At 45.1% G+C, this 12,727-nt stretch overlaps 1 protein-coding gene across 3 annotated transcripts in view; it reads right to left on the bottom strand.

Annotated features, from left to right (window-relative positions):
• The window catches only part of zmiz1a (zinc finger, MIZ-type containing 1a), a 125,870-nt gene that overhangs the window by 21,711 nt on the left and 91,432 nt on the right, over positions 1-12,727 (bottom strand). For 2 of the 3 annotated variants that reach the window (XM_034100637.1, XM_034100638.1), the window contains exons 4-6: positions 10,390-10,498; positions 7,717-7,830; positions 4,930-5,035 (exon numbers count right to left, since the gene is read on the bottom strand). In XM_034100637.1, coding sequence (XP_033956528.1) covers positions 4,930-5,035; positions 7,717-7,830; positions 10,390-10,458 — 289 coding nt within the window. In that variant the 5' untranslated portion in view covers positions 10,459-10,498. Of the gene's footprint in view, positions 1-81; positions 109-4,929; positions 5,036-7,716; positions 7,831-10,389; positions 10,499-12,727 lie in introns of those variants that run through there. The other variant, XM_034100641.1, reaches the window with a different exon arrangement.

Genomic DNA, 12,727 nt, shown 5'->3' with positions numbered 1-12,727 from the left:
ACGCCCGCACCATAACCCAACATGGTGAGAAATCACACTGACTGAATTAACAGGAACGCTATGATTGTTCTCTCTGCTCACCTAAATGTTGAGATGTGCAGCTGAAGAGCGGGAACGCACACTGGCCTTGTGACCGCAGAGGGAAGTTGTCTTTTTGTGTGAGAGACACAGTCATCAACAGTTGCACCAATCACAGAATCGAAATAGACACAACAGAGGCATTGTTGGACAGAAATACAACTTGTAAAGGGTGTAGCTAAAGGCCCCTAGGGGATGATAAGGAGGGGGGGTAAGTCCTGAGGTAAGGGTGCCAGATCAGTCAACCCTGAACAAAAGGAGGACTTAAATCATTTGCTCATCTAGTTTTGACAAGAACTAAGTACAAGAACAAAGTACTCTGTGTTGGGGGGTGCTTCTGCACTGCCGGCTCAGCTGGGATATTACCAAAACGAGTTTACTTGCAACTGTGTAAACCAAACTAATTAAATAGCAATTGATAGAGGACCCAATCAGCCAGAGGCAGTAACATGCAGCTACCCTAATAAGTATTTCCCCATGAGCTTTTTTGCTATAAACTTCATAGTGAAGTTCTGAAGGTAGATTTGGGTTGCAAAGGGGTTTCATCATCTAAGGCGAGCCACTGGAGAGTGTCAGAGGAGAGGCCTAGCCTGCTAAAAATAAACCCCGTTTCCTGTTAATAATTCAGCGCGCTGCTCTTACTCAGCAGTAATTAAATATAAAAGTCTGTAAGGTTGATTGGGTCACTAACAAAAGGATGCCTACACCTTCCTCTAGTTCTACACACACAGCTCAAAGATGGAAAGAAAGACGGGGTGAGAAAATCAATCAGGGGAAAGTAAATTGAGACAGATAAGTGGAAGACTGTTGTAGGCCGGAGCAGGAGAGAGAGGATGTGTGTGTGTGTACAGACACTTACCCACTCACTACGCAATGAAATCTCCAAAAAGGCTAAGGGGAGTACCCTCAGCTGCACTTGCTACTGAAGTATGGAGATTCTGAGTCGGTGAAATGTTTTTGTGAGCGCTGTGTGTGGGTCGGTGTGTTTTTACAGGACATGGAGTTACAGCCACACCCTAGAAGTTGTCTGTCTTGTTGACACAGCAGAGTGGCTGTTTTCCTGAGATTAACTGCGAGCACACTGTACAATTCTGCTGGAACAATTTGACTTTTTAATGTCACACGCGAGTAGGCAGAGGGAATACTAAAAACACCCAGGAACAAATGAAGATCTTTTCGTCATATTTTCCCTTTTCTTTCTCCAAACAGCTAAAAACAAAGACAATTATCACATGTGTAGATAAAAGAGATCTTAACAATCACCTGCTCTTTAACCAACATAATAAGCATTCACTACTGGAGCTCAACCTTCTGATAACAGGAGATGCCAACATCAATTATGAAATTGTTATTTCTGTGAGCGAGACAGGGGAACAACAAGCAGCAACCTGACTTTAAGCATTAAAGTAGTTTTCTGAGAACATACTGATCATTCCAGGGAGCAGCAAACTTTTATCCGGAGCGTGTCAGGTCATGTTGAAAAAAGAATACAACTGGGTAACACTTCAGATTTACTTTCCTCTATAAAAAACTTAACAGGAGGAGAAAAGGCAAGTTAATTCACATTTAGAAGTGTCATAATGATAATGTTATGGGTTTATTATCGGAGCTCATGCTTCATAAAGAAAGGAAACAACTATGTTGGTGACAAGAGTGGCAGATTCACTGAGGAAGGAAACAGTAAAAGCCTTGATAGATTATGTGCCTAATCTGATTTAGAGTCTGCTGAACTTCACAGTAGCCCAACAGCTCAGAGTCTCTCTCTTAGAGCTCTGTCTGTTTGTACTGTAGGGCAGCAGCACATCTATTTTCTAATGACCCTCTCTGCTGGAGGTCAGCTAGTACAGTAGCAGACTACAGATTATAACAGGGAAACATAGACAACTCTATGAAGATTGAGGAGTTAACAATGACCTGTAAAACAAACTTCAAAGTGGTTCTTTTCAAGAGTGTAAACTAAACGCACATATGCTAGCCGCTAGTATGCTAACTGCGTAAAGCTGTCGGAGAGAGAAAACAGTGATAATGCTAGCTCACATAACAGAAGATTAATCTCATTCAGATTAGAGCAACAAGCTAATCCCTAAAACCTCGCTACAAGGTCGTAAATTTAAGACAGCTTATCAGCTGCAGTCTGCTGTCGCTGAAAATCTCTCCAATGAGATTGACAAGTCTCACAGGGCAACACTTTATTGGGATAAGTGCAACTTCAGTGCGACTTCAGGCATTTGAGGTTGTATCTTTATTTGAGTAAAGACAGGGATAAAAAAAGCACATGCAAAAAGAAAATGATAAATGCCAGATGGAAAATGTTCTTTATACTGTAGATGTGTAAATGTTCTAGTAGCCTTTCTAATAACTTACTGGCAATATATCACTAGTAAACTCAGCTTTTTGCACGCTCCCTTAGGGCTGCTCGATTATGGCAAAAATCATAATCTCGATTATTTGGGTCAATAATTGATATCACGATTATTAAAAAAAAATGTGAACAGTATGTTTTTAACAGTTGATTACCCTGAACTTTAAGTATAATTCAACTGAAAAAAACAATCATTTTTTTTAAATAAAATAAAAATAAATAAATAAAATAATCGTTTTATTTCTATTATGTTGTTTTCATAATCGTTGCAAGCCAAAATCGTAATTGCGATTAAAATACGATTAATTGCGCAGCCCTACACTCCCTGCAGCAAGACCATTTTGTAGTTGAGTGAGAAAAGCACACGCCAAGCTACATTTGCAACGACTGAAGTTGTCAAACTGTTAGCAGAAAAGTAGGGTAGCAATAATTGTTTTATCAATTCCCTCTTTAACCGATGCTCTGAAGGGAAGCGTCTGTGTGATTGATTTGCAGTCTTAAGAGTCTGCCTCTCTCCCCAGAGGCGCTCCGCAGAGAGCATCCCAGACTCCTCGGCTCTCGTCTGGGCTCTCAGGTGTCAGAGCCGCGGCCCTCTGTCGCCATGCAGGCTGTCAGAAGATTGTGCTGGGGTTTGCACAATTAAACACACACAGTAAAGACAGTAAGATGATGACTTTACAGGCCAATGCTTCTCTTCATCCTTGTTGCTACATGTGTATGACCGCATGTATGTGTCTCTGAGTTAGACTGTGCATCAGGTCTCCTCTGCTGCCACCCATCTGCTTTTTTCAGACAGACGTCCTTGTAAGGGAGGTAAGACGGATGCTAAGTGAGTAAGATCTGCCCTGAGTCACATATGCCTCCCACCCTTACAGCCTGCCTGCCTTGTTTGATGACGAGCCCGACATATCTCCAACCCCCCCCCCCCCCCATCCCGCATAATTACACTACAGTTCCCATTTGTCCGCTGTGCATAAACAGCTCTTCCTGAAACCCAGTGCTGTCTTCTATTAGATCCCAGAACCATCAGTAGGCCTGAGGATGATTCTGACTGTCAGTCGGGCCCAGACAGCCAACCAGTCAGAGCCATGCCTGGACAACAATCACATTACCCCAACACAGGAACACACAGAGAGAGAAACACAGCAATCAATATTGTTCACTGACATCTGTCTGACCACTTAGGTTCCTCCCAGCAAGACGCTTCCCACCACAACTGAAAGAGGATATCCGGCTCGAGCAAAATGTGCATATCATGGGATCATGTTAGCGAAAAATCATCAGAAACTGATACATATCAAGCCTTATATTCAGATGCAACACATCCCATATTAAGAGGGTAAGATTTCAGACTGTCTCAGTTACTGTCACTGCACTTCCTGTTATAAAACAGTGATATATTCGCCCAGACGGAACAACAAAAGAATCAGACAGCTTAATCAAAATATTTGAAACAAGCGGTTTATCTGTGTTCTGACTGGCTGGTCACAGATTTGTCAGGCAGAGTGAGTGGTCCAGCAAACATCAGCGACACCTCCCCGGCCATCCATCTCTTTCGCTCTCTCCCATCTCCCGCCTCTGCACATTTCACTTTGACAAATGCACAAGAACAGGGCCGCTCCTGCAGGACTGTGGGAGGCGGGGAGGGGAGGTATGGATCGGGGAGGGGAAATTGGATTTGATAGATAAATGTCTGAGGATAGCATTACTGCTCACTCCTTCTCTCTCTACTATCCGTGTGTGTGTGTGTGTGTGTGTGTGTGTGTGTGTGTGTGTGTGTGTGTGTGTGTGTGTGTGTGTGTGTGTGTGTGTGTGTGTGTGTGTGTGTGTGTGTGTGTGTGTGTGTGTGTGTGTGTGTGTGTGTGTGTGTGTGTGTGTGTGTGTGTGTGTGTGTGTGTGTGTGTGTGTGTGTGTGTGTGTGTGTGTGTGTGTGTGTGTGTGTGTGTGTGTGTGTGTGTGTGTGTGTGTGTGTGTGCATGCAGGTGTGGGTGTGAGTGGAAGGACTGTTGAGTAGACTGCTTTTGTGAAGCTACCACCCGGACAGCTCATCTCAATAGCACATTAATGTTTAATGGGGACTAAAAATATCTGACATTATACAGTAATGCTCGATGGGCTTTTTGTGTGATGTCTGTGGTCGCAGTCGCACATTTGCAAACCACAACTTCATGGTAACTTTATTTGGTTTTTAAGCATTGACAGGAACAAAATAGTATACAAGCTAAACTGTTACTGTAATTATTGTGTTGAGTATTAGGCAGCTACTTTGTGCTTTCATGGCCTGAGCTTGAAAATGAAACTCTTCCATCGACTTCTCTCTTTAAACAATACAGCGTTTTATATTAATTGTTTTATTGCATGAAAAAGTGGGTAATAGCAGCATGAAGAACAATGAGCACTGTGTAGACCGCTGTCTTGCAAGTCAACAGCAGCCAATGGGATGTATGAGCATGCTTCTGCTGGTATTTTAGTAAAGGGGTGGGTCTTACCTGCAGACTTGGGAGTGAATTTGTCCCGGTTAGCAGCACACACAGCGAGTACCCTGTAGCCCAGGTCCAGATCGTACCCCTGCTGAGCAGCGACGCGACTCACCACCTGCAGATCAGCATTACATCAACTGTTTTGTAGTCATTACATCATTTGGATGCAATCATTATCTATCTATACACTTTCTTATGCAACACCATAACGATATTGATCTTTTACATGAACAATGAATGCTAAATAAGCAGTTAAGGCGTAGCTAAGGCATCTTAAACCCTTGTACTCGCATAGCGGTGTTAATATTTGTTAACAGCTGCCATTATTGAATTCCCTTTTTCTTCAGACACACATTCAATAAACACTTAAACACACAGATTCATGTGGAGTCTGCAGCGTGGGTTTCTCCAGTGATCCCCAGTCAGGACGAGTCTGATTACTGTATGGACCTTAAAGAGAGGCGAGAGAGCTAAACCAGCCAGCCGAGCCACGGAAAGGCCTGCTCTGGCCCTAAAGTGAACCGAGTGTCTCCTGACAGAACGTCACTGGTTTACTCACAGAGGGAAATGTGTGTTTGTTGGAGAGTGGTGTCGAACAAGTTAGTAATGTATATGTTACCAGTGTCCCCCGAGTGAACAAGGGTTTAAAATCCTCTTTTTCACTACTTTTTGGAGAATACCCAGTACCTAGCGCCAAGGTTTTAATAATCCTTTTGTGATAATGACTTCAAACGGAGGTTGAACATTTATGGGACATGAAGCAGGAGCCTCCCGGACTCTAATATAAAGTTAAAGGGGATGCTGAGTGATGTTAAACAGGACTCAGGAGACAGGGTAAATCACTATTAGAAGGGAACCCCCTTTGCTTTTATCTGCTAACAGATGACAACACCGCCGCTCTCTCTGACCTCAAAACACACATTAGCGTTAATAAGGTCAGCCGGGGTGCCTTTTAGGGAGCCACCATAACAACGAGCAGTGATCGTAAAGTGCCTTTGTCACAGGTTATATGGCTGCTTGAGCACGGAATGAAAAGCTTTGAAAATGATGGTAATAAATAGGGTTTATGCGATTGCTTTAAAGATAATGACAATTAATAATGTGCAATTACACTTTCAAGTAAATCAGGGTGGTTTAATTGAAGCTGTTAATGAGAATTCCAGGGATAAGTGCTTCACAACATCATCCATTCAACCCAACCATATTATGCAAACAATGACGAGTCCGACAAACAGTCCAATCGTGTTGCTGTCCATCGTTTAATTTCCTGCGTGAGTGAGTCTGCCCTGCAGTGTGCACAGGGCAGGCAGCCAGCTACAGAGGCTAGCATAGACTCAACAAGGATTTAACAGTGTTTCACCTCATAAGCCTTTTTCAGCTTAATCTCCTTCTGAGGATGTACATCCAGGCCTATATTCCAGTCAATATTAGAACATCGCTAGAGGGGTGCCAGAAGGTTACTTTGGCATTGATATATCTGTTTCTCTATATGCTAGAGGGAAAAAAAACACTTCAGTTCTGTGGTTTATTTCTGCCAAGACAGGTCCTTGTGATCAAAGAGGCAGGAATAATATATACTGTAAGTCTGCCTGCACTGACATTATCCACACTCTTAATACAGTGAGCATAAAGAAGAAAAGACAAGAAAAGACACAAATTGTGGAGCAGACAGAGTTCGCAGTGCAGCACTGACAGCTCAGTCGTGTCATCTTGTATTGGCTCTGGAGCCAGAGACCAGAGGATGACCTCCACGTGTGCAACACGCCAGAGGGAACAAGCATCTCCACATGAGGCACACTTTCACTTCAGCTACAAATCTCGCGGGCTATGATTGATGCACAGTCATCTTTATATTTCACTTCAGCGCTCTGATACATTACCAGCGCAGGAACGCCAGGAAGATAAAATCCTTGAAAGAATGCTAAGACTTGTTGCACGCTATAATTCTCCAGATAAGAGGCCGTTCGCTCTCTGAGTCTGATGAAACAATTTAGCTGATGGAAACAGCCCCATACTGAGAGGGATCACAGCGGTGGGCTCCATTGTATCGCTTTTTATCAGCCTTTAAGAGGCTTTTATTGTGATTTACACATTAATGAGCATTTATCTGTTTACTCACGCTACCACTTCAGCTGGGGACAATGTTCCTTCAGTGCTTCATGGGCTGATCTTAACGATAGACGCGTACAACTTTCAATTCTATGCTCTAGTCTAAAGCCTCTTTCCCAGTGTCACAATGTGACTGTGTGTGTCATTGTGTGTGTGAGTTTGTTCACACACCTGGTACAGGCCAGCTCTCTGGCCCAGAGCCCAGATCGATGAATGGTAGGTGGTGAACTGAAAGGCGATAGCCAGGGGTGACTGGCTACCCACAGTCCTGTTCAAACCTCTTTTTATTGTGCATGTGAGTGTTAAGCACAAAGTGGAGAGAAGCAGTGGGTGACAAGGACTTTAACCTCTGCCACTGGCCCCTGACGGGCTGGGCAGCTGCCTCGGATAAGTGCTGGATACAAACCTTACAAACCTGGTGCGACTATAACCCGCTACTGACTGTTTTACTCAAATCGGAAGGGACATTTTTTTAACCCAAATAGAAAAGTTCAATATAACTATATAATTCATCTTGTTTTAGCTGTCGTATCGTCTAGTTAACCTGAAACATAAAAGTAGGCTAAAAGTGGACAAATCGACCCGTCTGTTTTTCCTTAGTGTCCAAAATCGAATTATTGTTTTGCTCACGTCTCCTAAAAGGTACCTGAAAAACTCCACGAAAAACCATAATTACTGTTTGCATACCGTCAGACATCCCATGAGGCTTTGCTCGAAAGGTCGCTGGAAGGCCCGGGGATCTCCACACCAGTCGAGCAGCTCTGTGGCCGCCGAGTGGAAGTTGGCCGGGTTCTGTAAGTGCTGTGCAAACACAGAGAGAGGAGACTGCCATTAGAAACAATGGAAAATAATGAGCGTGATTTTTTTTCAAATTAAGTACAAATTGGAAAAACACTGAAACCAAATAGTTTGGCAGCCCCACAGCCTCCCTCCAAACTGCCTTGATTTAATGTCTTGTGTTTCTGCGCAACCCTGTGAGGACCTTGACTCCTTCCAATCTACGCCCACTCAGGGCTCCGCTGCATTGTGGGAAGAAGATCACACCCATATCAACAATGATGCCAGTGTTTCCTGTTAATCTCTCTTGGCAACACCCAGCCCTCACCCCCCTGACCCACACAGCAACCAAATATTTCCCTCCAACTCTCCTTCTCCCTCTTCCCTTCATTCATTTTAAAGAACGTAACAGAGCCTCTGCACCAGAGGTCCACTGGCTGGCTTGGCTGTGCACAAAGAAAAACAACCTTGGTCCTGGCAGCTATGTGTGCAGACTCAATGCACGCCGTTGGTGTGTCGTCTAATCTCTTTCAGTCTCTCTCTGTCTCTCTCGCTTGCTCACTGAGGCCTGAAACAGTCGAGTCTTTTCTTCCCAGTGTCTGAAGGCTACTCAGGCTGGCAGGACACAATAAGCGGTTTTAAAATTGGGCTCCCTTTCTTCATGGCTCAGGGGGTTAATAGCTCTGAAATGGCGCGGAGCTGCAGCGTGTTCAGTCGGCGAGATTGAGCCCACTTGAAAGCATTTATTATTCTCATCTGGGGCTGAAGCGTCTTGTTTTGTGTGTTCTTGCAGAAAAGGTAGAACTATTGTCTTTAGGGGGCAGCAGAGGTGAGCGCTTTTTCAAAGGGGCAGCTTTTCGGCAGCTTGTGACAAAAGGGCTCTCGGGTGCGAAATGTGGCCCAACATGTCAGGCCTGGTACCCGCCTGCAGAGACAATCTCTGAATACTTCCAATGATATCATGGGCTTCAAGAGAGGCCTTAAGTGAGTCATCTTTTTTGATGTGAAGATTAGCCATTATAGAGCCATAGCTGCGTCCTCTCGCAGAGGTCCGGGTTGATGATGAAGTGAAGCAGTGAGAGTGAGGGAAAGTGAGAGATGCTCTTGTTGAGTGAGAGGGAGGAGGAGAGTCTGTTCTAGATGAGTGATATAATCTGGCATTATTGCTGCTTGATGGGAGGCGTATCAGCCTCCAGCGCGAGAGGACTCAGAACTGGCACAGCAGGGGCTGTCTGTCTGGATCTGAACTCACAGCTCCTCCTCTGCAGCGCTCGCCACCGACTCTGCCTGACAACCTCAACTCTGGTGTGAGGGGGAGGACGGCGGAGTGAAATAGTTTTTTAGGGAGGAGGATTGGGGGCCTGAGCTGTTCTTGTTGTTGTTGCTGTTCAGGGTTGGATGAGGACAAGAACGGGGAGGTGGAGGGGGAGGGCTTCAGCAGACAAAGAGCCAGACGTCTGACAGACTGTCCTCCGTTGGATGATGGACTGACTTAGCCCCTTTTTTTCAGGCCAGCCAAGGATCAGGCTGTTCGCCGCCTACCTGGGCCAGGCTGCGTGGAAAACAACACCTGGCTCTGGGCCAGCGGAGGCTTTCCCCAAACCAAAACAAGACCCTGCTGGCAGGACCGCCACAAGCTCAGCACTCGCTGACTAACTCGCCGCCTTTGAAGTCTGGTTTACTACGAATTCTATTACACCCTGAGCTGAGGAGTATATAAACCAACATTTATTAAGCTAGATGTGTGCAGGCTATTTAGGGCTTATCAGTGACGCCTGAGAAAAGAATGGAGAAGGCTTTGTGAAATGAGTAGTGTCAAATTCAAACAAATTCAACTCACTTAAGAAAAGCTGACATTTTGGAAATAAGGCTTTTGACGTCAAGCACTGAGGCAATAAGAGCCTGTTTAGGTTAAGGTTAATAAAGGAGGAGTACAGGAGGTTACGAGGGCAATAGGGGGGGGATTAACAGCAGGCACAGAGAAAAGGGATATGTCACCTCATAATTGCAAGCTCAAAGCCCTGTCATTTACTGGTTCACTGTAAAGCGCTGTGTCACATGGATGTTAACTTGGGAGATATAAAGGATCACACCCACATAGCATAAACAAATAAGCCACAGCCTGCCAGCCAGCCAGCCAGTCCTTGTAGCCTATTAATCACAGGCAGAGGCGGTAGCCCTGGGTAATGTCTGACTGTGTCTTTCAGTGTGTATCAGTCTGCGAGGAGTCTCCTAAAACCTGGCAGTCAACAAAGCATTTAAGCAAAAAAAAAAACAAGGGCGGCTATATGTCAAGAGTGCCAGGAACGTGATGTAAGGGAGCGCAGGACGAGGAGGGGGAAAGTCTGTTGTGTTGCTCTTTGAAGTCTCTCCTTGTGTGCACTGCCAGATTTGTTGCCTCCCTCTCTCCCTCTATGACCCTGTGCAACATGATCTGTGTGACTGGAGCTAATGCCCAGAAAAACTGATGTCCATATAAGGTTCTGAGAGGAGAAAGGAGAAGGAGAGGAAATGCAGCATCTTGTATCAGGCCTCCATGAGTATATGTCTGCATCTAACCGAGTGATTGGTCTATATCCACACCTGTTTGATGCACAGCAGCCTGTCATTGGTCTGCTGGATGTGCCGGTCCATTGATGGTAACGTGTTCATGTTGATGTCTTTACCGGGACGCCATCAAAAGTGTGGAAATCTGTAAAAGGAAGCACAAGAGGAGAGGTACATCTGTTATTGTTAATAAAACAACAACAACAACAACAACAACAAGGTTTTTATTTAACAGGTGCCGATGAAGTTCAAACGGCATTTTAGGAGCTTAACAACAATGGAACCAGCTTGTTTATGCACTGAATCATCGAAGGTAACAGAGATGTTCCTCAGCAGCGCTTTACACGCCTAACAGAATAAAGTGATAAAACCTTAAGAAAACATCCATGCTTTTTATGTACCTGTATGTCGGAGAAAAATCGAACACACACTGCAACCGAGAAAAGGACATCAAGTCTTATCTATCTTTAAAAGAAGCATACCTCACAGTCAAGGTTATCAGCGTGGCAGAGACAACAGATTTATACCCACATCTAAGAGGAGATAAGGTTCAGCTTTACAGCGTCCCTTTCTCTCGGCGTATATCTTGTTCTGATCCAACAGTGAGCTGCTACAAGAACTATTTCAGCCCCGCACTCATCACTACACCTCGGAGAAAGCCTGGATTAATAGGTATCGTGCTGGTTTGCCAGCGAGGCCTCCGTCCCTCACCATCCCTCTGTGTTTATCTCCATCAGTGTTGGTCCGCCTCACATTCCTCCGTACAAAAGGGGAACTGAAAGACCACAGGTGGGGAGGGGGGAGAGCCAGGGCTCTAGAAAAGCTGCTCAGTACTGATAAAGGGTCCCCCAAGATCCCCCGCTGTGAGAAACAGAGCGAGAGAACGAATACGATGAAAGAATAGTCCTCAGCCGGGGAGTTTTCATGTGTAATGCTCAGTCTGGTGAGCTTATCTTCGAAAGACTACTACACACTTTTTCTGTCTCTTTCACTCTTACACACGCACTTAAGAGCATGTAAACTCAACATCTTGAATTCTTCACTTTGATTAGGCGTAAAGGTAAAACTTCAAAGGAACACTTTGAAAATAAGAGTGTATTACTAATCCTCTGAGCTTAAGCATTAGCAGAGTAGAATTACCTGGAGTGCACTCGCACAAAGTCTAAAACATCAGCGGATACTTTGCTCGCATGAGTAAGGGGGAATTTCGGGAGCAAATGTGGTCAAACGGTGTGGTGGCGAAATGTCAGGTTACGTTTCTGTGAAGAGTATTTACAAAACAGTTGACTTTACATTCTTCAGGGCTCAAAAACACACGCATTTTATGACCATAACTCTGGGTGGCCTAATTCTTCTGCATGTGCTGTCTCCCAGTGTCCAGGAGATGTCTCCCTCTCCTACTGCTCACCAGCGTGTCTGTCTCACACACTACACCCGGAGCAAGTGGTCCAGAGAGGGCTCCTTTAAGCCCCGACAAGTGCTACAAATCCCCTTCAGCGGCCAGGCAGCTCCACGGACCGCTAACAGGGCACGCTCCAGCCCGGCGCTGGCCGTCTGACCTTGTGGATATTGATTAACTGTTTCTACTGCAGCTCTCCTTCCTGCTGGCCCAACACACCCGCAGCCAAGACCCAAGAAGAAGGAGGAGGGAGTTCGGAGGGGGCGGAGAAATCTGCTACCCAATAATCTTCCCTCCTTCCCTCTGTTGAGCTTTCACAAGGTCCAACACACACATCTCCCACAAACGGGCAGAGCTTTTGTTAGTCGATGAATGGACGAGCCTTCGGGGTTCTGAAAGGAAAATGAGTGAGGTGGAAATGCGATTGGCTGGTGGCGATTAAACTGAGATAAGAAGTCAATCCACCTGACTGTCTGTCTGTCCAGGCTAACAGCACCACACCCCCAACATGTGTTGCATAACAGACAACACATGAGTGGCAGAAGCCCTCCTCCTGCCCTACATCCTCACCCCTCCTTGTTACCATCTAAATAAAACACTGTAATCTGTCAAATCGTCACAGGAAGTCGAATGTTTTACGTAACAGTGAAATATTGACATCTCTGCCTCCACTTCTCGACAGATTACAGCTGAACGGAAAACATACAACTGTAAGAATGGCAGTGATTTCTCCTTTCATTGAGCTTTTTATTTTCTTTAAACTTTATCGTGTGAGCACGCACACACTGAAGACAGGGCCTGTTTACTCTTTATTGTCTTCCAAACATCTTAATCAGCTCCAAAGGATTACACATCCAATTACGCCGTGCCTGTTACAACCCCTCTTTAAACAGCAGTGGGAGGATGCTGCTATGAATCACAGCAGAGTAACACACCACGAATAATACCAACGTCTGAGTAAGCCGCTGTCCTTTT

The sequence above is a fragment of the Pseudochaenichthys georgianus genome, chromosome 15 (genome assembly GCF_902827115.2).
Source record: "Pseudochaenichthys georgianus chromosome 15, fPseGeo1.2, whole genome shotgun sequence".
NCBI classification, from domain to species: domain Eukaryota; kingdom Metazoa; phylum Chordata; class Actinopteri; order Perciformes; family Channichthyidae; genus Pseudochaenichthys; species Pseudochaenichthys georgianus.
Note: the sequence above shows the minus strand (reverse complement) of the source record. Positions and strands in the feature narration are given on the sequence as shown.